General features: G+C 48.1%; 1 protein-coding gene across 2 annotated transcripts; it reads left to right on the top strand.

Moving 5' to 3' along the window:
• The first annotated feature begins 1,117 nt into the window (after positions 1–1,117).
• On the top strand, positions 1,118–25,539 carry LOC133114339 (transcription activator BRG1-like). Of its 2 annotated transcripts, none has more exons than XM_061223628.1 (34): positions 1,118–1,227; positions 4,664–4,930; positions 5,291–5,423; positions 9,111–9,536; positions 9,968–10,066; positions 10,836–11,091; positions 11,367–11,493; positions 11,829–12,002; positions 12,434–12,607; positions 13,055–13,222; positions 13,521–13,571; positions 13,819–13,949; positions 14,445–14,499; positions 15,192–15,301; positions 15,615–15,762; positions 16,114–16,277; positions 16,447–16,513; positions 16,646–16,756; positions 17,069–17,311; positions 18,315–18,428; positions 18,708–18,815; positions 19,016–19,102; positions 19,255–19,301; positions 19,604–19,770; positions 20,401–20,564; positions 20,910–21,137; positions 21,359–21,436; positions 21,678–21,896; positions 22,235–22,500; positions 22,710–22,815; positions 23,136–23,237; positions 23,528–23,660; positions 24,003–24,142; positions 24,781–25,539. In XM_061223628.1, the coding sequence occupies exons 2-34, from the start codon at positions 4,709–4,711 to the stop codon at positions 24,811–24,813; spliced, it is 4,851 nt and encodes a 1,616-aa protein (XP_061079612.1). In that variant the 5' UTR covers positions 1,118–1,227; positions 4,664–4,708; the 3' UTR covers positions 24,814–25,539. The 2 variants fall into 2 exon arrangements, with proteins under 2 accessions (XP_061079612.1, XP_061079611.1); XM_061223627.1 differs by having other exon boundaries at positions 22,707–22,815.
• The last annotated feature ends 1,252 nt before the right edge of the window (positions 25,540–26,791 follow it).

The raw sequence follows: 26,791 nt of genomic DNA, 5'->3' as shown, positions 1-26,791 counted from the left end.
AGCAGTTAGTTAATGCAAACCCACCCCCAGACCATTACCAAGGATATCCAAGACAGGCTTTCCTTATTGCTATGAAACAACTACATTAAATGATATATTAATGTCCCATGGCTCTGCATATCCTGTCCTCCTTGGATCTCCTAATTCAGTCATGGGTGGGCCAGGTCCTCCAGCTCCAGGCCCGGCTGGTCCAAGGTGATTTCTAAATGTTTCGGGGTTTTTTTGCTTCTTTTTTAACTAACTGCATTACAAAACAATTGAAAATGACTGATATGATTTGTTCATACAGAGAAACACATCAAACATTTTATTTTTAATTTCAATATTAATATAAACTGTTCAACTATTTTTAGAACTTTTCAACTGCATTCTATTTGTATATCTAAATGATTTAGACATTTGATATCAAATGTAATTTTGCATTGCATTTTCCATTAGGGTGAAATGAAGAGCTGCCCACAAAGTTGTTTTCCTTGTCGCAAAATAAACTCTCCTACCAACAAATCAAAAGAAAGAGGAAGTAAGGTTATAAAAATGAGACATGCTGGTCTCTCAGTAGTAGTGTACTATGCCTGCAGAACCTTGTATGGAGTAGCACATTTATATTTATACAAGTTGCCTACATTTAAAAAATATGACTGAATTTTCGTGTAGTGAATGATGAGTTTCAATTAAAATGTGTGTGTGGAGCCTACAAATATGATGCAACTAATTAAACTGCGAGAATAGAACAGCAAGTAAGCGACCTGACACACATAAAATCGCTCGACTCGAGTAAATCGCTTCACAATATGCAAATATTTTAAATCATACTTTGTGAAGCAATTATACTTGGAGCGCTTAAAGAGAAACAACTTATTATAAAATACATTCGTTCAAGTGAATAGGACAACAGTGTTAATTCTAGTACCCATCCCCCATGTTAGCATTTCCACCACATTCCTCCCTACAGCAGCGTTTTCGACTGAGCATGCGCTGTGACGGTCTGTTCGCCGTCAGGGGCGGGGGGGCGAAGGTGTTGAAGGGGGCGCTCGAGCCCCGCTGTCGCTGTAGTCTGTGCGTTTAGGCAGTTCCTCAGCGATACAATCAGACGAGAAGGGGGGGTGAGAGGGAGGGAGAAAAAAAAAAAAAAAAAACGCGAGCTCGCTGAGTCGCCCTTTGTTTCTAGCTAGCTTGCTAGTCAGAAAAACGACGGGAAGACACCGGCGAAACGATAATTTACTGTCGGTAAGTATTTCGTGAAATTATTACTTTGTTTTATTTGCTTAATCGATAGGAAGCCGAATTATTCAAATATTTATTCGGATCTGTTTTATCCTTAAACTTAGTTTATTTGTTTTTCTCTTGTTCGCCCGCTCGGCAGCGACCGAACCGACATTACACATCGTCAGTTCCCCCTCTGTGGCGGCGACTGAGCGCAATGAATGAATTATTCTTTTTGGAAATGTAGTGAGAGCGGGGGACTGAGCCAACGGTACGGGAGGCGGGTTGGATCAATCAACTTAAAAAAGTAAATGATACATTTGCTCTTAGTACTGTTCACTCCTCAGCAAAATCGCATAAAGGGACAGACCTCGTTCTCTCAGACATGGTGGATAACATAGCATGGCCGGCTGGCTACATAGCAACTCCTTTGTGTTCTCTCTTTCGTTACAATCAGATATAAATAATTTTGGTGTGAAAAGTGTCATGTTCAGTAATGTCGAATCGTGAAATCTATCCCATCACACTTGACAGATGAAAGGGCACCGTTTTGTTTGAAATGACCTGGCTAGATAGTTAGCTTAAGAGTTGAAGGGAAACTCGCAATGGGGCTGTATTGTTTGTTAGCTAGCCTAACGAGAGACAGGCTGTCTGCACAGCCAAAAAGCTGTGTTATATAAAATGGATATAACTACCCTACCCATGTCAAATTGGTATAATTATTTTTAAATGCATGTCTCGTTCATTGACCGCAATGAAACGTTTCTTGGTAATTTAGTAACTTAAATATGTTAAACATGTTTAACTTGCTCATTGACCAGCTGCCTATCTAATGAAGTTAGCGGGTAAGCTAACTAGCCAGAAATGGGATCAAGCGGCAATAGCGTGTTCGCTAACTGGATGGCCAATGTAGATGGCAAGCTAACTGCTGTTTATTCAGATTTTCAGAACCCTGTGCTAACAACAGCGCAGAGATCCGATAATCTAAATTTGGTTATGCCTGAAAGCAAAATAAACGGCATACATTTTAACTAGCTATCTAGCTGTTTTACGAACTATAAATATTATTCCCAGCTACCAAAGTCTTATCCACAAGTAGGCTAAGACAGCTAGCTTGTTATATCGAAGAGCAATTCCAAGAAAATGTGATAACGTTACCGTCTTTAAAACAAGCAATTTCGTTCGTTGGTGTTTTTCTCCCTTTGTGCGAAATAATCCCTATGTCGTTAGCTCTGCTAATTGCATCAGGAAAATTTTAGTTAGTCTGCTTGCTTCCTAAAAATGCAATAGGCAAAGCTCCTCGCATCCGATTAGATGTCAATATTAAGTTCTCTCTCACGCACGCGCACGCACAGACACACACAGACACACACACACACACACACACACACACACACACTCCCGCTTCCTTAGTTTTGGAGGAGAGCAAATGACCGTCGCTCACGCTTTTTGTGAAGTTATTTTTATTTTATTTATTTTTTATTCCATTTTTTGGATGCATCCTTTGGGTTTTGGGGTCTTTAATCCAGGCATGATGTCATGCAGTAATTAGATCTTTTTGATATCACAGTTTGGGGTAAAGCTCCAGAGGCAGACTGAATCCTTTAGGATTTGGTTTTAATATTCTCCCATAGACAAGCTATGTCTAGACCAGGGGTCGGCATCCCTGGTCCCAGAGAGCCGCAGGGTGTGCTGGTTTTCGTTTTCACCTTAAAATTAGCTACTAATTCATAACATTGCATTTTATTTAGCAGATGCTTTTATTCAAAAGTAGAAAACGGTGCGTATCAGCGGTCAACGTCATACAACAAACAACCGAACACGCTAGATAAGGTACAATTCATATAGGATTGGTTGTAAGGCCATGAGCGTATGTCCAGTGCCCAAGTCTGTAACTACCATAGCAAGACAACTGTAGCTTGAGGAACTGCAGTACCAAGATGATTACTGTTCAGAAGTCCTAGATTCAGATATAAAATACAAGGGGGGTAAAGAGACAGGTGAAAGACAAGTGACAATATATTGGGCGACTCCTGCAAAGGAGTTCAGGTACAGTGTGAAGAGATGAGTCCTCAGACTATGAGGGAAAATGCAGTGGAAAATTCAGACTCGGACTCAGCTAACTATGTAGTCAACTGCTTTCATTGATCAATTAAGTGCCGATTATTAAAAGCCAGCACAGAACCGGTGTGGCGACCTGATGGAACCTAAAGTAGTTCTGCACATTCTAAAATGTCAATTTGTGGCTTTTGAATCAAATGGACAATCTGCGTGTCTCACACATATTCACATTAATATATTAATATGCAGCATTGCATCAAGTTTGTAACCTCTCCAGCAAACGATGGATCACTGTCTGAGCAGAAGTGGACCTTTCACCCAGGGGTTGCTGGTTGCTATCCTATGTTATCGCGGTCATCACACCCCATCAGCCAAGTGCTTGACCAGTTGCTTTGGGGGAATTGTTCAGCATTTTAAACATGGGAAAAGGCTGAAACATCACCGTAAGGCTGTTGGCTTAGCAACCAAGTGCTGCTATAGAAACGGGACAGTGAGGTCAGGTGCATCAGCCTTGAATACCTTTTATGCTGGCTTATGCCAAACTGGTTAAACCTGTAACTGCCGGTGGAGACTTACCCTGCATCCGTTGTTCATACTGTCTGTACAGCATAAACTGGTCTTGTCGCACACTACTGTTAGCGTAGGCCTTCCTGCTTCAGCTGCTATGCTTGAGGGTCTTTCTCTCTCCCCCTATTTGGCTCCTCATCTCTTTGTACTCTCACTCAAATTCATGGTTTTCATAATTGAAAATTCAGTGAGCACCACCCAAAGATTACTTTGCTTTGGTTAGTCTGTTCTTAGAATAGCTGTGTAGGTTGTTTTTGTGATTCAATGAAAAACTGGCAACAGATTATCTTGTAAAGATGTGCAGTTGTTTTTTGTTTTGGCCTGTGATTGGCAGTTATGGAGGGCGTTTAGTTCTGATTGGATGTACTGGGTGCTTATTGTTTGTTTTTGCAGCAGCTGTCGTGCTTCTCCATTTGAATTGTAAATGTGAAAGGGCTAAATGGAGACCTGGAGGTACAGAGGCCTACATGTGTACACATGCACACACACACACACACACATACACACACACATACACACACACACACACACACACACACAATCACACAATCACAATACAAATATCACACACATGCACTTTATATAGGGTTTAAGCAGCTCTTCCTGCTGTCAGAACTTTGGAAACCTTATACACACGTACTAAGCTGATACATTGTATAAAACAATCTAATGTATTGCACCATACTATTTGCTGCTAATAGCTAATTACAAATGACTATCCTCAGAAGGGCTTTTATGCAGTCCATTGCATGTAATAATGAAATAAGCTGCAAACTAAATCAAGTTAAAGATAGAAACATTCAAAATGACAATTACTTCTGTCTTCCTTCAGGACACTAATTTGCCGGCTTCTTCGTGAACGAGATCAGCCACCTCCATGTCAACCCCGGACCCCCCTATCGGAGGGCCCCCACGCCCCGGCCCTTCCCCGGGCCCCGGCCCCTCCCCCGGGGCCATGATGGGCCCAAGCCCTGGCCCCTCTCCTGGCTCCACCCACAGCATGATGGGGCCCAGCCCGGGGCCCCCCTCCTCAGGACACCCGCTCCCCCCACAGGGCCCCTCAGGGTACCCCCCGGAAAACATGCACCCCATGCACAAAGTGAGTCTCCCTCTTTACTCCTGTCTGTGCTCCTTAAAGAGCTTGCGCTGTCCAAATAATAATTCCAATTTTGTCATGTTCTGAGGTTGGGTTCATTTCATTGTTTTTAAGACAAAATGATACTCTCGGGCTGCCTAAATATGTCCAGTAATTTTAAATAATTCTCAGGGGAACATTTTTGGTACCCTTAGTATGTGCTGTGGTAAGGTTATTCTGAATTGCTTGTTCCTGAGAGAATATCTGAAGAATTTGGTCTCATTGCCATTTAGAAATGGTGATTGGTGTTTTTTTATATAATGACATTTCATAGTAATCGTTGATGTGTTTTGATTGATTGTCTGTCTGCTTCGGGTCCCACAGCCCATGGAGGGTATGCATGAGAAGGGCATGGCGGAGGACCCCCGCTACGCTCAGATGAAGGGGGTGGGCATGCGGCCAGGGGGGCTCAGCGGCATGGGACCCCCGCCCAGCCCCATGGACCAACATTCCCAAGGTAGGCTCTTTAAAATGGCGGACACTCAGATGGACCAATAACCACTCTGCTCTACTGCAGCTGCTGCTTTAAGGAGAAGGGGTTTTTACAAGCAGCTACTGCATTAAGGGGGGCCAGTGAGATAGACTCTGGTATCCCCTGGCACAAAACATCGCTAATGTCCATTAAGGGAAATTCAGCAGTAACCAGCAATCAACAGCAGCAGGAACGTTCTCCCCCATCTACCACTGTCTGGATGTTCTTTTTATCTGGCCGGCTAGAACATGCTGGTTCTGTTCAGTTGCATATCCTGTTGGGAGACTGTTTGGAAAGCTTGTCTCTGCAGTCCTTTCTGAAGAGTGGATCATTTGCAAGGGTTACTGGTATCGAGTGTGCCGGTGAATTCATATGGTGACACAAGTCCAGCAGATCACTTCTGTGTCCCTGAGATCTCGGCCTTGAGTCTGGCTTCAGTTCCCATGGAGCTCCTCAGTGCAGTTCAGTGGAACTTGAGTGTTCTGCAGTGTTCTGGCTGTTGTAAACCAGAAAAGGGTAAATCAGTGCCCTTTTTTTCTTTAAAAAACCCCCCACAAAAAGCATATAAAAATGTATTTATTTTTAAAATATGGTTTATTTGAAAAAAAAAAAAGGTGATTCTCCTAAATGGAAATGTAAAAGTTCACAGCTCATGAGTAAAAAAAAAAATATATATATATACAGTGGTGGCGAAAATTATTAGAACACCTGGCATATTTAAGAGGTTTCAGTTGTTTTTGTTGAATTGGCCATTAAAATACCCACAAAACAAATGAAATATCTACAAAGTCATCATTATGCTCTATAAACCATAGAATAGAGCCATCATAAGGAGATTTACGTCATTTTCCAAACAAAAAACAAGCTAGGCCTATTTCACTGTCAATGTCACACAATCATGTTCCTTCACAGAAGAAGCCAAATTACCTGTGTAATCATTGTCAGGTGGGATCGTGGTTAAATTTATGGTGATGCAAGAGTCTTAAGGCCTGGGCACACCAAACCGACGGTCGGCCGCGGAGCCCCGACAAAGATCGCCTTGCGTCGATACGCGTCGTTAATGTTGGCTGTGCCGAACACACCGCAGCGACGGTCCGCCGACGGCCGAGTTGCACGTACGTTCTGCGCCTGCGTGAGAGGTAATAACTCTCCACACCAGTAGGTGGCGGTAGTCTGTATTTGTCTTTCAAAAAATGGAAACCGGAAGACCGGGGAATGCGTTTGCATTGTGTTGGACCTAGAAGCAGCCATTGTCTCGCTCACAACAAACAGTTTGCAGCAATTTCCTTGTTCTCTTGCTATTTAGTAATACTAATCGAAAATTATGTCTGGTAGTGATAGTAACTTTGGAATGGCTTGCTTTCGTCGCTTCCGCTGGACAGCCAATCAGAGAGCTCTCTCTCATCGACGGCTCCGGGGGCTCCGAAACAGCCCTCCAAAACACGCCGACGGAGTGTCGGCGTGCGGGACACACCGGAAAGACTCGGCCAACAGGGCGCCACCGACGTCCGACGGCCGACCATCGGTTTGGTGTGTCCGGGCCTTTAGGACACAGCTGTATGATTCTCTTGAATGTACAAGGCCTATCCTGCTCATTAAGTCATTGGTAACATCAGGGGTTTGTCACTGAGGCCACACCTCCAATTGGTATAAATTCAAAGCCTTTAGAAGTAGTCTTGAAGCACATGTTGCTCTTGTCGAAGGTGAAGAAGGAGCTAACGAGTGAGCAACGGGTTCGAATAAAGGCCCTTTTTGATTTGAGATGCAGTCCAAGCACTGTAAAGTACACTTTAGACCGCCATGATGCCACCAATTCACACCAGAACCAAAAGGGGAGAGGCAGAAAAAATTAACTTTCAGACAGACAAGTGAAGCATCTCAAAATTCTCAGTCTTAAGGACTGAAGAAAGACCTCATGAGAACTGCGTGACGAGATCAACACCACAATGACTAATGGTGCAACAGTGTCTTCAAGAACTGTGTGTCGGAAACTGGGAGAAGAAGGACTTGTTGGCAGAATAGCAGCAAAGAAACCATTACTGAGAGAGAAAAATATCGTGAAACGCCAGAAATTAGCAAAAGAACACAAGAAATGGACAAAGGAAGATTGGTATAAAGTGTTGTGGATTGATGAGTCCAGGTTTGAACAGTTTGGCAACAAGCGAAGTGTATGTTCGACGGAGGGAGGGGGAGAGATATAAAAATGAGTGTCTCTTGCCAACAGTTAAACACAGAGGGGGTAGTATTATGGTGTGGGGTGCCATTTCAGCCTCAGGAACAGGTGACTTGGTGAAAATTGATGGCATCATGGATAAGAAAGTATACCACAACATTCTGGTGAGGCACGGAGTACCATCTGGGAGTCGTCTTATTGGGCCTGGATTTATTTTCCAAGAGGACAATGACCCTAAACATTATTCTAACTATTGCCGGAACTACCTGCGACAGAAGTAATCTGCTGGAACATTGAAAATGATGGACTGGCCCCCTCAAAGTCCGGACCTCAACCCCATTGAGCAAATTTGGGGCGAGTTGGACAATAAACTGGACAGATCTATTGTACATTCAAAGGAAAGCCTTTGGCTTGAGTTGCAGAAGGCATGGGATAATATTAGTGTTGAAGTTCTCAGGAAATATATTGACACTATGCCAGAGAGATGTGCTGCTGTAATTGCTGCAAAAGGTGGACATACCAAATATTAAAGTTAAAAGTGGATAAAAACAGTAGGAATCTGATATTTGTTGTGCTCAGAGCAACCATCTGCATGTTTTATGAACATTATGAAATGAAATCATGTTTTGGAGGCAAGAAAAGGTCAATATTTTCAGATCTGTTCTAATAATTGTGGCCACCACTGTGTGTATGTATGTGTATATATATATGTGTGCGTGTGCGTGTGCGTGCGCGTGCCTGAAAAAAGAAAGGAATCAAGATAAAACAAACAAGCAAATATCTAATGTTATTAAATCGGTATTGATCACTGTTGTGACCGCTCAACTCATAGTCTTCAGTTGTGACAGCTGTCTGGAGCTTCCTGTTTATGAGACGTCGTTGAGAAAGCAGGTGGTGGAAAACCCTCTGTGGGGACAGGGGGTGGTTTACATCCTTGGGGGGCGACGGATGGTTTGCATGTTTTTATGGCGGTAGGACACGGTTCCACTCTGACAGACGGGGCTGTGGACGGCTCTAGGGGTGTAGCCTCGCTGTCTGAAGGGCGTGAGCTCGGGTTCGACAGACGGGTGAGATCATTCCTGAGCCGCCTCAAGCAGCGTTCTTTGTGTTGCCGCGAGCGTTTAGGGAAACCTGCTTCAGAGGGCAGCCCTATCCTCTCCCGGCTCTTGTAGTGAGTAATGACGGTAAGGTGAGGTGTACCTGCTCCACAGCTCGGCCGTGTGAAACATGATACCAACGTTTCAGAGGATAGTCAAATTTGAGATCAGCCCTGCAGGCCCCTGAGAATTTCCCACGGAGCATGCTGCTTAACAAAGCGTACAGTCATGAGAGAGAAAGCATTTGCATTTGTATCAAAGCATTTCCCGTGTTTAAAATGATCATTTGTCACGGGACGGATGACACATTGCCCATTTGTTTTTGGTTTTTTTGGTGCATTGTTTGTTATGCTCTCACCTTTTTGAGGAGTGTTGCTCATCTCCCCCTCTCTCTCTCCCCAGGTTACCCCTCTCCTTTGGGGGGTTCGGACCACGCTCCCAGCCCCGTCCCCGCTAACGGCCCCCCCTCTGCTCCCATGATGCCCTCTGCCCCTGGCGGGATGCCCATGGACGGGGGCGCCGGCGGCGGGGGTGGCGGCGGGGGCGACCCCCAGGCCATGGGCCAACAGAACCGGGGCGGGGCCCCCGGCGGGGTGCAGGGGGGCCCTGGAGGGCCCACGCCCTTCAACCAGAACCAGCTGCACCAGCTGCGGGCCCAGATCATGGCGTATAAGATGCTGGCGCGTGGGCAGCCGCTCCCGGACCACCTGCAGATGGCCGTGCAGGGCAAGCGGCCCATGCCGGGCATGCAGCAGCCCATGACCAACATGCCCCCCGCCCCGGGGCCTGGTGCCGGCCCCACTCCCGCCAACTACAGCCGCCTGCACGGTGAGAAACGCCAGAAGACCCGCAATTCTGGGCTGGTCGAGTGTTCTTTGGCGTGGCAGTGTAGCGTATTGGTTTAGGAAGGGGCTCATAACTCAACGGTAGCAGTTTTCAGTACTAGGTGGGGCATTGCTGGTGAACCTGTGAACAAGGAGCTTAAGATGATCAGTCAAAATAGTCAATGGTGTCAATTCAACTGTATAAATTTGTCCCTGGATAAGTGTCTGCTAATCACTCGATTTGTAAATCTTTCTGACCAACCTTGCGGTCAGATTTTGAATCTAACTGTTCAAATATACCCTCACATATTGTTTATGTGAGGGCAATGGCACCGTACAGTTGGTCTAGGAGGACCATGCGGTCAGAGCTCAGTTGGAGGGGGGAGTGTGATGTAATTTGTGATTTGATTTATTTTTTATTTTTTCCCCCTCCAGGAGCAGTGGGCCCCAACATGCCTCCCCCGGGGCCCTCTGGGGTGCCTCCGGGAATGCAGGGGCCGCCCCCCAACGGACCTCCTAAAACCTGGCCAGAAGGTGAGAGGCTCTCCCCCGTCCCGTCCTGCCATAGGGTTGAGAGGGCCACCTGTGTGTGCAGGGCAGGCTTGGTTACACCCGGCTCTGTTGATATAGTCTGACTACTTTCACCACCCTCTTGTGTCTGTAATGCTGCTCGCCTTACTGCAGTACAGGACTGACTTTAATGATGGGGGAGCTGAGCTGCTGTCACTGCCAAAGCGTTGAATGTAGCAAATATAACATCCCAATCTTATCATATCGTCAACCAATAATGATCATAACTAGGCAATGGCGCTGCTACTGCCACGCTGTAAAATGTCCAGCATTAAATTAACACTTAAGAGTTTATATGTCTACTATGACCAGAGTGGGCTCATATAAACTTGTTGAAGTTGTTTTAACGAACGCTGGACATTTTTCTGTGAACTTATAGAGGTGAAAATATAAATGTAATAACTCAAGGGGTCTTTTCACCCAGGGCTAAGCGAGTGTTCACTCTTACACATTCTTACACACCAACCATAGCCCTGGGCGAGCTGACCATACCCCGGAGCAGTGTTAGCACTGACTTTTTGGGGTTAGCCCCAGAAACAACCTCAAGCACAGTGCCGAAATAGCCAGTGTGAACGCTTAGTCCAGGGTTAACAAATGCCTGTGTGAGCACAGGATAAGCTCGCTCTACAGCCAAGGCTGACAACAGTACAGTGTGAAAAGGCTTTAAATGAATCTTCCACTTTACGATAAAGATGTCTGTTGCTGTGTTTTCATGATCGTGTTTTGGCGACAGGGCCGATGGTGAATGCAGCCGCCCCCTCCAGCGCCCCTCAGAAGCTCATCCCTCCACAGCCGTCGGGCCGACCCTCCCCCGCCCCGCCCTCCGTACCCCCGGCTGCCTCCCCCGTCATGCCCCCCCAGACCCAGTCGCCCGGGCAACCCTCACAGCCCCCGCCCATGGTGCTGCACCAGAAGCAGAACCGCGTCACGCCCGTGCAGAAGCCCCGGGGCCTGGACCCTGTGGAGATCCTGCAGGAGCGCGAGTTCAGGTGAGCTTGTAGTGTAGTGGTTAAGGTACATGACTGTGGTTCGATCCCGGGTGTAGCCACAATAAGATCCGCACAGCCGTTGGGTCCAAGGGCAAGGCCCTTAACCCTGCATTGCTCCAGGGGAGGATTGTCTCCTGCTTAGTCTGATCAACTGTACGTCGCTCTGGATAAGAGCGTCTGCCTTCAGAGGCTCTGTACAGGTGAGCTTGTCAGAGGCTCTGTACAGGTGAGCTTGAGGTCCTGTTGCAGCAATGGCCTGTTCTCCGTCCCGGCAGATTGCAGGCACGCATCGCTCACCGCATACAGGACCTGGAGAACCTTCCGGGCTCCCTGGCTGGAGACCTGAGGACCAAAGCCAACATTGAGCTGAAAGCCCTCAGACTGCTCAACTTCCAGAGACAGGTACCACACACACACGCACTCTCATGTTTCATCTTTCATCTTTTTTTGCCATGATTGGCACTTTCAAATTAAGGAGTAATAATAATGATGTCAGAAAGTGAATGTTATGTATAGTTTTTTTGTTTTGAGCACTACTGGCTGATCTGGTGATATGACTAATGAAAGGCACAATATATCACACACTCTCGCTGTCTCTGTCTCGCAGTTCGGTTGAAATGAATCTTCACAGTGCATAACAAATGAAATTCAGCACCTAATAAAGTAATAAAGTACAGTAATAATGCTGAGAGAAGCAGGCAGAGCGGGGTGTGAGTGAGGCTCTCTCTGGTCTGCAGCTGCGTCAGGAGGTGGTGGTGTGCATGCGCAGAGACACGGCCCTGGAGACGGCGCTCAACGGCAAGGCCTACAAGCGCAGCAAGAGGCAGTCTCTACGCGAGGCGCGCATCACCGAGAAGCTGGAGAAGCAGCAGAAGATCGAGCAGGAGCGCAAACGCCGGCAGAAACACCAGGTACCCGCAAAACCGCTCCACGCCTCTACCCTATACTTCACATTTACCCCCTGCTCAAGTCATGAGGGGTTTACCCTCTCAAAAACTTCAAAAACCCTTTCAAAGACTCTTCCGGGTTTTACTCTGACCTAATCCGGCTAACCTGCATCGTGATGTACCCCCCTGGCGTTCTGAGTGTCTGTAACTCTTAAACGGAGTGTGCCGTCGTCACACGGTAAACTATGTCAGCTGTAAATGACGCCACGCAATACAAAAAGGTTCCATTTGGTTTGGGTGACATGCTCCATAGGAGAGGGATGGAGGCTGAACAGTGATTTTTCAGATGCTCGCAGATTTTAGCTTCATTTCATTTTCGTTGAGGGTTATTTTAGGTTTCGATTCGTGCCGGTTTTCTCCTGTTCCCTCATTCTGTGTCCCGTGTCCCTTTGCAGGAGTACCTGAACAGCATCCTACAGCATGCTAAGGACTTTAAGGAGTTCCACCGCTCCATCACCGGGAAGATGCAGAAGCTGACCAAGGCCGTGGCCACGTACCACGCCAACACTGAGCGCGAGCAGAAGAAGGAGAATGAGCGAATCGAGAAGGAGAGGATGAGGAGGCTGATGGTACGCAGGAGAGGAAGCACAGCGCACCCGCTCGCATACGTGCACTGTTCAGTGCCTGTGATGCACACAGAGGCATATATAAGCACACTAACTTAGTGTGTGGTCACTAACACAAACCCACACACTCTCATGCAAACACTGTGCATTCATTATAACACACAAACACATATGCATCCACACACACACACAAGCACACAGTATGCAGTCACTAAAACATGCACACACAAACGGTGTGCATTCACTCTCACAGAAACGCACAGTATTCATCCAATAAAACACACACCACACACACATGAACAGTGAATCATAACACATGCAGCACACGCAAAGTGTGCAGTCACTGTAATATGCACACACACACACACACACACACACACGTACTGTACACATTGTGTGGCATCAGTATAATACACACACACAATAACTCCAGCGTGCGTTTCCCTGCAGGCTGAGGATGAGGAGGGCTACAGGAAGCTGATTGATCAGAAGAAGGACAAGCGCCTGGCCTACCTGCTGCAGCAGACAGACGAGTACGTGGCCAACCTGACGGAGCTGGTGCGCGCTCACAAGGCCGTCCAGGCCCTCAAGGAGAAGAAGAAGAAGAAGAAAAAGAAGGTAAAGAGCTGGGAGGACGTGGAGAGATGGAGGGAGAGGAGGGAAGAGAGTGAATGAATGACAAATGGTGAATTACTGACTGAGAGAGGGTAGATGATTGAGGGAGTTTGAATGGGTGAATCCGGGTGGGGGGGAGGTTGAATGAGTCAGTCTGGAGAAATGTAAAGTGGCAGGATGTAATGAGAGAATGGCACCCTGTGTGTGCGCGTGTGCGTGCGCGTGCGCGTGCGTGTGCGTGTGTGTGTACACGCGTCTGTCTGTACACGCGTGTATGATAAGCTCTCCTCTGTCTCTGCAGAAGCCGGAAAATGCAGAAGGGATGATCTCCGGCCTGGGGCCTGATGGAGAGGTGAGTGTTGCCGTGGTATGTTCCCTGAAACTTCTATCAGTTGAAGAATAATTCTAAGATTTTGGGAATTCTTCCCCTTTGAATTTGAATTTGAGTTTATTTCCTGGAATTGAACTAATTGAAATGAAACCGACACTGGTGTATTTGTCATGACTCGTGAGGCGAAAGCAGAATCGTTGAGATGACTGTTGAACCCTGACTGTGAGCCAATGAGAGCGCAGAGATTCATCTCTGTCCCGCCCCACAGCCCCTGGACGAGACCAGCCAGATGAGTGACCTCCCGGTGAAGGTCATCCACATCGACAGCGGCAAGATCCTGACGGGCATGGATGCGCCCAGGGCGGGGCAGCTGGAGGCCTGGCTGGAGGTGAACCCAGGGTGAGTCCCCTCGCCTTCCGGAAGCTTCCGTCGCTGTGGAAATGAGTTCTGGAGACGTGCTGAGTTCTGTCATCAGTTACAAGATTAAGTGACTTAATGGCGATAAGTTCTTTATGAAATTATTTGTCAATCTGTAGAACTCTTAACCCAGTACCCTGATCTGAGCCATAGATTAGGGCATGCCAGTCATATATCACAAACTTTTTATTTTATTTTATCGGGATGCAGGATGTGTGCTTTTTATGTTATTTACATTTGTTGCACACACTCTTGTGCAGAGAAATGTACGAGATACTCCATGTTACGTAACAGCGGCGTAGATGGGAAAATACATGTAATGGGAAGAGGACTGTTGAGGAATGAGTAAAGTGTGTTCTGGAGTGAAGCCCAGTCCAGTGAGGAACTGAAAGTCACGGTTGGTGGTTGCTGAGGAGGGCTCATCGTGCTCCAGGTGTCCAGTGTGGCTCACGTCTTGCTCTTCGGTGCCCCCTGCAGGTACGAAGTGGCCCCCAGGTCCGACAGCGAAGACAGTGGATCTGAGGAGGAGGAGGTATGTGATTTGTTCCTTATAAACTCGGTAAGCCCCCTGCAGCTCTCTCCCTCTCCCACTCTTTCTCTCTCGTTGTCTCTCTGCCTCTGTCTTTCTCTGGTGCATCTATTGTTTTGCCTTTCTTCTTCTCCTCCTTGTTTTTTCTTTTCTCCCGTTTTTTTTCCCCCTTCTGTTCTGCCCAGTCTCTCCACCAGGGGGCATCACCACCAGGGCTGCTTTTGTAAGTTGTTTGTGTGTCAGGGGGGTGGCTTGTGTTTTGACCGTGTGCATAGATGCGTAATGCGCTCGCCTTCAGCTCTCAGGAAGTAGGCCTCTGTTTATTTCAACTGTGAGGAACCTCTTCCCCTGCGAGGAACCTCTTCCCCTGCAGACTGTCAACGAGGCTCGTCTTCCTATTCATCCTCTCAAAAATAAAATCGCCATTTTTCCAGCAAATAAATAATTTTAAATATTTAGCCAATTCTGTTGCAGAAGATCAGATGTTGCGTCGTCTTATTCTGTGGTGGATTTCATATTTCGATTGGCAATGTTAAAAGTATTGTATGTTTATAAGTTAGAGTAGAAAGTTGTAGTATCGAAGTTTGTGAAAATGAGGGACGTGTGGCTGAGTGCTGGTGTTTGTGTTCACCTGCTTCGACTGCGTGAGGCACGGTGGCTCATTCTCTGCCCCCCTTTGGCTCTGCCCCTCGCAGGACGAGGAGGAGGAGCCCCAGTCTTCCCAGGCTCTTGTGGAGGAGAAGAAGAAGATTCCAGACCCGGACAACGAGGACGTGTCCGAGGTGGACGTGCTTCACATCATCGAGTGAGTGACGCAGGCGCTGGAGCTTTCCCTGGGTTGGGTTTCCTCACAGAATGCCTCATGGGCCCGATAGTAGAGACGTCTGCATGTGTAGCATGGTTGGCTCGGCTGGTTCGCTTGTAAGCACGGATGGTGCAGTGAAAGCGAAGGCTGGTAGCAGGTTAGCGCGACAACACTCCCCGATGACGTAACCCTCAAATTTGGACAAGTGAGAGGCCGGGGTTCAAATCCCACCTCGGACTCAGGAAATTTCTCACCTGTTAATGGAAAGGCTCATTCTCACCCCCCCCCCCCCCCCCCCCGAATCTCTCCGCAGACATGCCAAGCAGGACGTGGACGACGAGTACGGCAGTGCGGCCTTCGCCCGGGGGCTGCAGTCGTACTACGCCGTGGCCCACGCTGTCACCGAGAGGGTGGACAAGCAGTCCTCTCTGCTGATCAACGGGCAGCTCAAACAGTACCAGGTAGCCTTCCTCAGCTCCCACTGCCCCACTGCATGATGAGCCTTAGCAGCACCCCTCAAGAGTAACACTGAAGTTCTGCCATTGTGTTGAGCAATCCAGAATCCCAATTTATCCACAACAAAATAAACTACATTAGAAATTCTGATTTAACTGTTGGCTTTAACTCTGTTTTTGCTCTAGTCCTGTTGCTGTTCATTTTAAACAAGATTGAGCCCAGGATGACACTCCCATCCTCCTGCATATCCCATTAGTGCAGAATGGAAAACATAATCCTCCACTTTCTCTTCTGCCTCTACTTTTTTTTGTATTCTGCTTTTTTATTTCTTCCTGTTCTTTTCTCCCCTCTCTCAGATTAAGGGTTTGGAGTGGCTGGTGTCTCTGTACAATAATAACCTGAACGGGATCCTGGCTGATGAGATGGGTTTGGGGAAGACTATCCAGACCATCGCCCTCATCACTTACCTCATGGAGAACAAGCGCATCAACGGGCCCTTCCTCATCATCGTGCCCCTCTCGTGAGCCAAAACCTGAAACACAAACCCACACATGCATGCGCGTACGCACCACAGCACCGCATCGCTGACACAGGCTACAAGCTCCCCGATTCTTGTACTGAATTGAAGAAGCACAGATTAGGAGACTTGAACACCTGTGCCAATTCATTTTCTTTCTTTATGTCTACAGAACGCTCTCCAATTGGGTGTACGAGTTTGACAAGTGGGCACCATCTGTGGTGAAAGTGTCTTACAAGGTGAGACTGTTGCTTAGGGAAAGGGACAATGTTTAGGTTGGACATTGGAGGTTTTTAGTACCGTGTCTGTGTGTCTGTGTCTGTGTCTGTGTCTGTGTCTGTGTCTGTAATAGTGTGGTCCTCTTCACACAGGGATCTCCTGCTGCTAGACGAGCCTTTGTGCCTCAGCTGCGCAATGGGAAATTCAACGTGCTGCTGACCACCTACGAGTACATCATCAAGGACAAGCAAATATTGGCCAAGGTACACACCCACACACACACACAGCTGCACACACACACCTACCTACCAACAAATACAGTGTCTGCTGGCCAAGGTAAAGATATAAACAGTCACACATACTACTATACACACTAGTATGTATGTTCACTCACACGCACACACACACACACACACGTGTAGACATGAACACACAAACCACAGGCACAGCATTTGCACAGAGTAAAACCTTAGTGTGTGAGTAAAATAAACTCTTGTGTGCGAGTAAACCAAAACCCTTTTGGGTAAAACGACCCGCTTCAGTGAGTAAACCTAACCTGAACCATAACCTTCCAGATCCGTTGGAAGTACATGATTGTGGACGAGGGCCATCGAATGAAGAACCACCACTGCAGGCTGACGCAGGTGCTGAACACACACTACCTGGCCCCGCGGCGTGTGCTCCTGACCGGGACCCCCCTGCAGAACAAGCTGCCCGAGCTCTGGGCCCTGCTCAACTTCCTGCTGCCCACCATCTTCAAGAGCTGCAGCACCTTCGAGCAGTGGTTCAACGCCCCCTTCGCCATGACCGGGGAGAAGGTAGCGAACAGCCAATCGGAGTGAGGCCAGGGGGCAGGGCCTGTGACGGGGTGCTCAAAGGCTCTGCTCCCTGTCCGTTTCCTCTTCTCTCTTCTCTTTTTTTTTTTGCACCCCTTCTCCCTTTTTCCTCTCTTCCTCCCTCTCACTTGTCTTTCTTTCCCCTCCTTTCTGTCTCCTCACTCCTCTTTCTTGCCTTCTGTCTCCTTCAATTCCTGTCACTCATGGTTTCTTCACGTCTGCTTTCCAAACTCAGAATATACTCGGCTTTACTGGCAGGACAAGCACACAACAACGCATCTTTAGAATAAAGAAATCAATGGGGGGAAAAGGACACTTTTATTAAAATAGGTGCGGGACACGGATGAATTGGGTATTTTGTTTGTTTGCTTGTTTGCTTGTTTTTCCATCACTTGATTTTTCTCATTTTTGTTGCTATTTGGATATATTGCCCAAGCTTTACAATGACACAAGCATTATTTTTTCTTTTTGTATCCCCCTCTCCATCCCTCTCTGTCCCCATCCTTCTCCCCCATTGTTTTTCCATCCCTCTCCCCATCCTTACCCTCTATCATCCCTCTCTCTTTCTTTCTCCCCCTCCCTCTTTCTCTGCCTCTCTTCCCTTCTCTCTTTTCCTCCCCCTCTCTCTCCCTCCCCCCACACTATCTCTTCCTCTCTCCCTACCCCCCTGCTCTTTCTCTTTTCCAACTCCCTCCCCTCCTCTCCCCCATCCCTCCCCTGCTGTCTCTCTCTCCCCTTCTCCACCCCTCTCTCCGCCTCTCTCTCTCCCCTTCCTCGGCCCTCTCTCTCCCCTTCCTCGGCCCTCTCTCTCCCCTTCCTCGGCCCTCTCTCTCCCCTTCCCCGGCCCTCTCTCTCCCCTTCCACGGCTCTCTCTCTCTCTCTCTCTCTCTCTCTCTCTCTCTCTCTCTCTCTCTCTCTCTCTCTCTCTCTCTCTCTCTCTCTCTCTCTCTCTCTCTCTCTCTCTCTCTCTCTCTCTCTCTCTCAGGTGGATCTGAATGAAGAGGAGACAATCCTGATTATCAGGCGTCTGCACAAGGTTCTCAGGCCCTTCCTCCTCCGCCGGCTAAAGAAGGAGGTGGAGGCTCAGCTGCCTGAGAAGGTGGGGAAGACACCCCTGTACACACACACTCACTCACACTCGCGCACACACTCAGACACACAGGCACGCAGACTCCACACACATGCGCGCACCACACACGCACACTTCTACACTCGTAATTCACAAGAGATACACATGCACACCTGCGCAACATCTGCCCACCGCTGTAATGACCATCTACACAAATATACACTGTGCTCTTGTGTTTGGTACGCACACCGCAGTCAGTCACACACTCAGTGCTGAAGCTGGGGCCTCTCTCTCTTCTGTCTCTTGCAGGTGGAGTACGTCATCAAGTGTGACATGTCCGCCCTGCAGAGGGTCCTGTACCGGCACATGCAGGCCAAGGGGGTCCTGCTCACTGACGGCTCCGAGAAGGACAAGAAGGTAAGGAGTGTGTGTGTGAGTGTGTGTGTGTGTGTGAGTGTGTGTGTGAGTGTGTGTGTGTGTGAGTGTGTGTGTGAGTGTGTGTGTGAGTGTGTGTGTGAGTGTGTGTGTGAGTGTGTGTGTGAGTGTGTGTGTGAGTGTGTGTGTGAGAGTGTGTGTGAGAGTGTGTGAGTCCGGGTTACATATGCGTTTCGTTTCAGGGTAAGGGAGGCACCAAGACCCTGATGAACACAATCATGCAGCTCAGGAAGATTTGCAACCACCCCTACATGTTCCAGCAAATCGAGGTACTCCAACACGGTGCCAAATGGCAACTAATAAAGCACAGGCTAACACAGCACAATTTAATTTACAGTAGGCTAATTCTGTACTTTCAAAGTGCCATGAGAGAACCCACATTTAGCACTGACACGATTTCTGAAAATGCTGTTTCTCCCAGGAATCCTTCTCTGAGCACTTGGGATTTACTGGCGGGATCGTTCAAGGGTGAGTATGAGTACAGACTCCTTACACTCACCAGATATTCAACTTCTGCGTACTTCCATCTTATTTGTTTTTTTAACTACGAGAGATTCTGGTCACTATCAAAAGTCTCCTATTCTAAAGTTTTGTACTTAGTCATGCTCTTTACTGACGTTTTTAGAGATTCATCAAATGCGTGATTTGGGAGTAACATTAGGGATGACTGAATTTTCTGTCTTGAGAATGCAGAGAATCTTCTGAGTCTGTAGCATCTGTGGTTTAAACTTACCTCTGACCTGAGGTGAACCCTGCACGTTTGTTCCCAGGGGTGACCTGTATCGTGCTTCTGGGAAGTTTGAGCTGCTGGACCGGATCCTGCCCAAACTGAGGGCCACAAACCACAAGGTGCTGCTCTTCTGCCAGATGACCTCACTCATGACCATCATGGAGGACTACTTCGCCTTCCGAAACTTCAAGTACCTGCGTCTGGATGGTGAGGCTCGCACCAACAAGCTTTGACTGAGATCTGCTTGGGCTGAATGATTGAGCTGGGATGCACTTCGACCGTATGATTCAGCTGGGATTCATTTTGACTGAAATTTTCAATTCGGGTTCCTTTTAAACCATTTGTATCAACTGGGATTTGTTTAATCTCCATGTGGGTTGACCTGCTTGTGTTACCTTGCGAGTGACTTTGCTGCCACAGCAAGTAAATGGGGTCTGGTAAATTAGGTCACAGCACAGCATTCCTTTGCTTGCCTTGTCCAGGGCCCATTACATTATCTGTATTCACAACCACAAATTGGCAGATGATTTAGATTAAACATCCTAATGCCACTGCTTAGCCCCTGTCAGGGATTCAGACCCACAGCCCTCCAAGATGGGAATCCTGGGTCCTTGCCTGCTATTTTAAGGCCTCTCTGAGTTCTTTCCAGTTATTGCTCCCGAATTCTTCAGGAGCCTTCTACTCCTTGCTGCTTGCTCCTTCAAGGGACTTTCAACACGCTGGATTGTCTTTAAGGATGGCAGAGCTGAATCAATTCATAATATGAGGAACGAGGAGATGAGGAAGGTTAGAATAAGCAATTGGAGTGAGCCCTCTCCCTCTCTCTCTCCCTCCCAGGTACCACGAAAGCTGAGGACCGAGGCATGCTGCTGAAGACCTTCAACGACCCCGCGTCTCAGTACTTCGTCTTCCTCCTCAGCACCCGAGCAGGGGGGCTGGGCCTCAACCTGCAGTCAGCCGACACCGTAGTCATCTTCGACAGCGACTGGAACCCCCACCAGGTACACATTCACGCACACACCAGGCATGGCCCCAATCATTCCAACCCATTCCAATCACCCCCTCCTTTTCCAAATCCCAAAAAGGCTCCCTTATACCTATATTTTTCCCCACCCTGGCCACTTTATGGATCCTCCCACACAAATCTATCTAAAAATACCCCTTGAGCAGGGGTCCTTCCTCTCCTGGGGTGCCCCCGGCAGTGCCTGTTCTGTCCCTTGTGCCATTGCCCCTTCTGCACCCCTGGCCATTTGTCATGTCCCATTTGGACCCCACGTGCCTGACAATGTCTCTAGGCCTCGTCTGCCCCAGAATAACCCCCTCCCCACCTTGCCCCCGCTCCCCAGGACCTGCAGGCCCAAGACAGGGCCCACCGGATCGGACAGACGAACGAGGTGCGCGTGCTGCGCCTCTGCACCGTCAACAGCGTGGAGGAGAAGATCCTGGCAGCCGCCAAGTACAAGCTGAACGTGGACCAGAAGGTCATCCAGGCCGGCATGTTCGACCAGAAGTCCTCCAGCCACGAGCGGAGGGCCTTCCTGCAGGCCATCCTGGAGCACGAGGAGCAGGACGAGGTACGAGCCCTCCTGTGTCCCGTATCCCGTGTCCCCTAAACCCCCTCTCTCTCGTTCTCTCTCTCTCCTTCCTCCCTCCTCTGTCTCCTTTCTTCTGCTTCTGACTCAGCAGAAAGTGAAACCTGTTCTGTAGCTCACTTGAAGCATATTCCTTACACTGTGGTCTGACTGGCTCTCCTTTCCCTCTCTCCCCCTCCTTCCCTTTCTCTGTCCGTCTCTAGGAGGAGGACGAGGTGCCGGATGACGAGACGGTGAACCAGATGATCGCCAGAAGTGAGGAGGAGTTTGACCACTTCATGGTCAGTGTTCCCCCGTGGTTACTATGTGTCTTTTGGATTGAGTGTGTGTCCCTTTCTCCACTTAAAGTATTGAAGTATCAAAACCCATACTCGTGTACCAAAGTGTGTACCAATAAGAAGGAAATGCATGCCAATCATGGTAAAAGGCCATAAGAATATGAAATGCGGAATAAAAAGCTAATGGAGGAAAGACACTAAGAAATATCAATCTAAACCTCCCTCCCTCCCTCCTTCCCTCCAGCGCATGGACCTCGACCGGCGCAGGGAGGAGGCGCGGAACCCCAAGCGCCGGCCGCGGCTGATGGAGGAGGACGAGCTGCCCACCTGGATCATGAAGGACGACGCCGAGGTGGAGCGCCTCACCTGCGAGGAGGAGGAGGAGAAAATGTTTGGCCGCGGCTCCCGCCAGCGCAAGGAGGTGGACTACAGCGACTCGCTCACCGAGAAGCAGTGGCTCAAGGTCAGAGGTCGCGGGGGAGGGGCATGGGCGCAGGGTTTCTATGGCAACCAGATGGTCCGGTCCATTTCCTCCATGTGCTCTCTGTAGGAATCCACCTGGTAACAGTCGTTTCTGGTGTGGTGCCGGTTTATGATCGATCCCAAAGAGGGATGCCCGTGGAAAAATAAAACTGCCAGAACTGTAAAATTGAAATGATTTGGCTCAAACTGTAAAGAGGCATTATTGTTTAGCAACAATCCAGAGCTGACCATCTGGCTTGTCTAGTGAACCTGGCTTTTGGGAAGCGGGGGTGTTTGCTGTGGATGTTGATCACTGATACTGGGTCTCCGTCCCTCCAGGCGATAGAGGAGGGCACGCTGGAGGAGATCGAGGAGGAAGTGCGGCACAAGAAGACGACGCGCAAACGCAAGCGGGACCGCGACCTGGACCTGCCCGGCCCAGCCCCGGCCAGCGCCTCCACGCCGCGCCCGCGCGAGAAGGACGAGGAGACCAAGAAGCAGAAGAAGCGCGGCCGCCCCCCCGCCGAGAAGCTTTCGCCCAACCCCCCGGCCCTCACCAAGAAGATGAGGAAGATCGTCGACGCCGTCGTCAAGTACAAAGACGGGTGAGAAACTGTCAGGGGGAGTCCAAGTGTGTACTTGAGTACTGGTGTGCATGTAGTGAAAGTTTGTGCATGTGCGCGCGCCCCATGAGCACTTGTTTGTTGTTTCTAGACATCCAAATAAAGGTAAAGCGCTGTGCTTTGTGCAGTGTGACATCACCATTCTGCGCCGTAGCTTAAGGTAGCTCTTCCACCTCCCTGTCCTACAGCAGCAATGGCCGCCAGCTGAGTGAGGTCTTCATCCAGCTGCCGTCCCGCAAGGAGCTGCCCGAGTACTACGAGCTCATCAGGAAGCCCGTCGACTTCCGGAAGATCAAGGTACCAGATATGCGTTAATGTGTATTTCAGGATTTTACTCTTTACTGTGTTGGCTTGCTGCTTATGGTGCTGTGTGTAGACCTCTGCTCAATCTCTGAGATGTTTTGGTTTTTGTACTGCAACAAAAAAGATAAGTGTACAATTGTAGAAACCTCTGATGCTCAGGGTTTTTGTTATGGGGAAACAAACCTTGGTTTAACCTTGTAGCAGGTATTCCCACAGCAGGGCTGTGTCGGGGCAGAGTGTCTCAGTATGGCCGCAACGTTATCGGCTGCGCTGTGTGTGAACGGGAGGTCACGCGGCTCCTCTGTATCTCGCAGGAGCGGATCCGCAGCCACAAGTACCGCAGTCTGAATGACCTGGAGAAGGACGTGATGCTGCTGTGCCAGAACGCGCAGACCTTCAACCTGGAGGGCTCTCTGGTGAGCGCTGGGCCCCTGCCGGGAGACGCCTTAGTGGAGCGCCTCTCCTCCTCTTCCCCCTGTTCATTCACTGGTTCTGACCAGCCTTATTGGTTATGACTGGAGGATGTCAGTGTTGCCAAAGCATTTCACTACACCCCTTCCTTCCTTCCCTCGCTGTAAAATAAAGATGGAAATCGATAATAATAGTAATAATGGTAATGATTATAATAATAGTAGTAGTAATAATAATAATAATTAGCGATGAAGGAACATGAAGTGGTTCATGGTCATGACGCCTCTCCTCTCAGATCTACGAGGACTCCATCGTGCTGCAGTCGGTCTTCACCAGCGTGCGGCAGAAGATCGAGAAGGAGGAGGACAGTGAGGGTGACGACAGTGAGGAAGAGGAAGAGGAGGCAGACGAAGGTTCCGAGTCCGAGTGTGAGTTCGCTTCACCTATATCTTGGTCCCGTTTGCGATCAGGTTGCCAAATATCTTGGTTGCCACAACCTGGACTGAGGATCAGACTGTATGAGGCGGATCAGAATGCGTTTTGGCCTCTGCGTGAGACCGGTTTTGGCCTCTGTTCTGCGCGAGACCGGTTCTGGCCTCTGTTCTCCTTGAGACCGGTTCTGGCCTCTGTTCTGCTTGAGACCGGTTTTGGCCTCTGTTCTGCTTGAGACCGGTTTTGGCCTCTGTTCTGTGCGAGACCGGTTCTGGCCTCTGTTCTGCGCGAGACCGGTTTTGGCCTGTGTGAGGTTGATCGTGCCCCTGTGCCCACAGCCCGCTCGGTGAAGGTGAAGATCAAGCTGGGGCGGAAGGAGAAGGGGCTGGAGCGGGCGAAGGGGCGCCGCAGGATGGGCCGCGGCTCCAGAGCCAAACCCGTGGTGAGCGACGACGACAGCGAGGAGGAGCAGGAGGAGGTGAGACACCAGGGGGCGCCATTTACTTCATTTTACACTTTATGCTCGGCGTCCACAGCGCTGGAGCTGTAGAACTACAGGGTCTGGAGGGTTTTTTTTTTTTTTTTCAGATTTCTTCTGGTCACTAATGCAGAGCGTGTAACAGATAGTCTTTAACCTGACTCATGAAGGTTTATGATATACAGCAAGCAATTTTTGTCATACATATTTGTGCTCCTCACATTCCACTTCAACATTACATTAAATTACATTATTGCCATTTGCCAGATACCTCTCCCATGGGCCCATCCATGGGTTTGGACCTATAGGACTGGAGTACCCCTCTCGCACTAGAACAGGGGTACACAATGAGGACTGATCCATTTTGATAGTTCATGCCAACTTTTTCTCTCGATTACTTCCATCTATTACTCGATTTGACTTTTTTCGATCAAGTTACCACACTCCTTAGTGAAAGGCTTTTCTGTGCTCTGAAATGAGTCAACCAACACTGGTGTATACAGCTGTTTAGAACATTAAGCCAATGATTGGAGTATTGAATATCGTTGTGCGCCCATGAACAAGGGAGCGTGCTTTAGGAGCGTAGAACTCGTCTGAGTGGTGCTGATGCGTGTTTCTCATCTATCCGTACGTTTCAGGAGCGTTCGGCCAGCGGCAGCGAAGAGGACTGAACCACGACCAAAAAGGACCAACCCCCCCTCCCCTGCCCCTAGCCCCGATGAGTGCCTGCCACCTGGGTCTTATATTTGATGTGGCAGAATCGGCAGCAGGGGATGGGCGTGCGCAAGCGTAGGGGAAGACAAGGAAACTGGGTAGCTGTACTTTTTAGATGACCTGATCTTTTTTAGTGCACAGTGTATCAAATGATTAATGACATTTAAAAAAAAACTTTGAAAAAAAACACACAAAAAAAAACACACACAAAACCGAAGTGAACGACTTCCACTTTACATATTTAAGCAGATTTCCTTGGTAATTTGTCCAGCAGTTTGCCTTTTTTTTCCCTGAAGATGAAGCATGAAAGAGCTTTGCAGTTGATCTGAGGACCACAGAGAAATTTACTTGACTTTTTAAAAAAACTGAATTTGTTTTGTCTCGAGTGTATGAGGAGTTGCTATTTGTTTTGCTTAGTTTTGTTTTGTTTTGTTTTTCCCCCAGACCTGTGAATGCGTGTTTATGTCTGTAGAAAGTAACTTCTCTTTCTCTGTTCAGTTGCCCTTTGTATGTTTTAATTTAAGGAAGCGAATGGGGTCACGGTACGGCTCTCTTGCCCCCTCCCACCCCCCCTCACATGCTTCTGATTTGAGGGGGGAGGGAACAGGGGGGTGGGATGGGAATTAGTTTCGTGTCAGTGTCACTGGATTGCAAAACTACAATAAAGTCATCTCACAAAATAATCCATTCTTGTGTAGGTTTTTACCCGACATGCAATTCCTTAAAGACCTCAGACACAGCAGTTCAGATTCATTGACTGCGTGAGCACCTTGAATATGTCAAATATGCATGTTCCATTATGGGAATTTAGCAGTTCTTATCCAGAGCGACGTACAACAAAGTGTATACCCATAACCAGGGACAAGTGCGCTCAAAGACCCTAGAGGAAAGTACAGTTTTAAGTGCTGTACATGTTGAGATAAACCTGTTGTAACAAATATGGATTGTGTAGTAACCATAACATGTTTGGCTGTGTTGTGTATTTCTTAATCACTTATGAATTGGAAAGCCTAAGTGCTCATGGTTTCTGGAGTACTTGTGATGGGAGAACATTGGGTGCTCAGTAGATATTGCTGATATTTAGAGAATTTAAAGGGGTTTATGGTCTAGAGCTGAAATATACATTTCGAGTAACTCCAAAGCAGATTGTACAGTGAAATGTTTCCAGAGGTGCTACATATGAACAGATTAATTTTAGAATATTCACCAGTCTTACCACAAATATAATTTAATATCATGCTGGAACTTGAGTGCTGCTGCCTCAAATTGAATGGAAATGGTTTCAAAACTAACACTCAAAATAATCAATACTCCAATACTTTTTGTGGCTTAAACAACGTCACGACCGCTATATAATACGATGCGCTATTGTTCGTTGGTAAATCGTTTCGTATCATTTGTAATAAACCTGTCCCTGTTATCCTCTCGTCCGCTGATCCAGAACAGACAAAGCTGCCATTTTCTTAAATGAACACCTGATGGCGACCGCGCTCAAACTAGCGCAGACGAGGGACACACATTTTCTCTTGGGAGAGCTTTAAATTAACTACACAATAGCCCACGTGCGATAGCCAGTAGTTTTCCCCTGAAATAATTGTTATACTGAAAGAGAGTGGCACATCAAACTGACAGATTTAGTTTTTTGTGACGAAACCGGCGAGTGGAAAGTATTTTGCCCTCATTGCTCTACTGCACACCAATTTGATTCCTCAGCAAAAATAGACAACGCAATTACAAATTTAAGCCGATTAGGCTACAGGGTGAGTTCACGTCACCATTAATTAGACAATTCAAGTAAATATTGGTCGTAAAATATTTTGTAATAACGTTAATTATTTAGTGCGAAAACACTCGTTAGGCCTGGGATGTGAACTCAAACGACGTTTGGAAACGTAACGTGTGACATTTACAGGCCATCGTTACATTTCACCAGTA

This window comes from Conger conger, chromosome 16, assembly GCF_963514075.1.
Source record: "Conger conger chromosome 16, fConCon1.1, whole genome shotgun sequence".
NCBI lineage: Eukaryota > Metazoa > Chordata > Actinopteri > Anguilliformes > Congridae > Conger > Conger conger.
This window is presented reverse-complemented; position numbering and strand designations above follow the sequence as displayed.

What these genes read in the sequence shown, in the direction of transcription:
- LOC133114339 (XM_061223627.1), top strand. Translation starts at nt 4,709, where the DNA reads ATGTCAACCCCGGACCCCCCTATCGGAGGGCCCCCACGCCCCGGCCCT. An exon ending in ACATGTTCCAGCAAATCGAG is followed by an intron (nt 19,103 to 19,254) that starts GTACTCCAACAC and finishes TGTTTCTCCCAG; the next exon opens with GAATCCTTCTCTGAGCACTT. An exon ending in ACTGGCGGGATCGTTCAAGG is followed by an intron (nt 19,302 to 19,603) that starts GTGAGTATGAGT and finishes GTTTGTTCCCAG; the next exon opens with GGGTGACCTGTATCGTGCTT.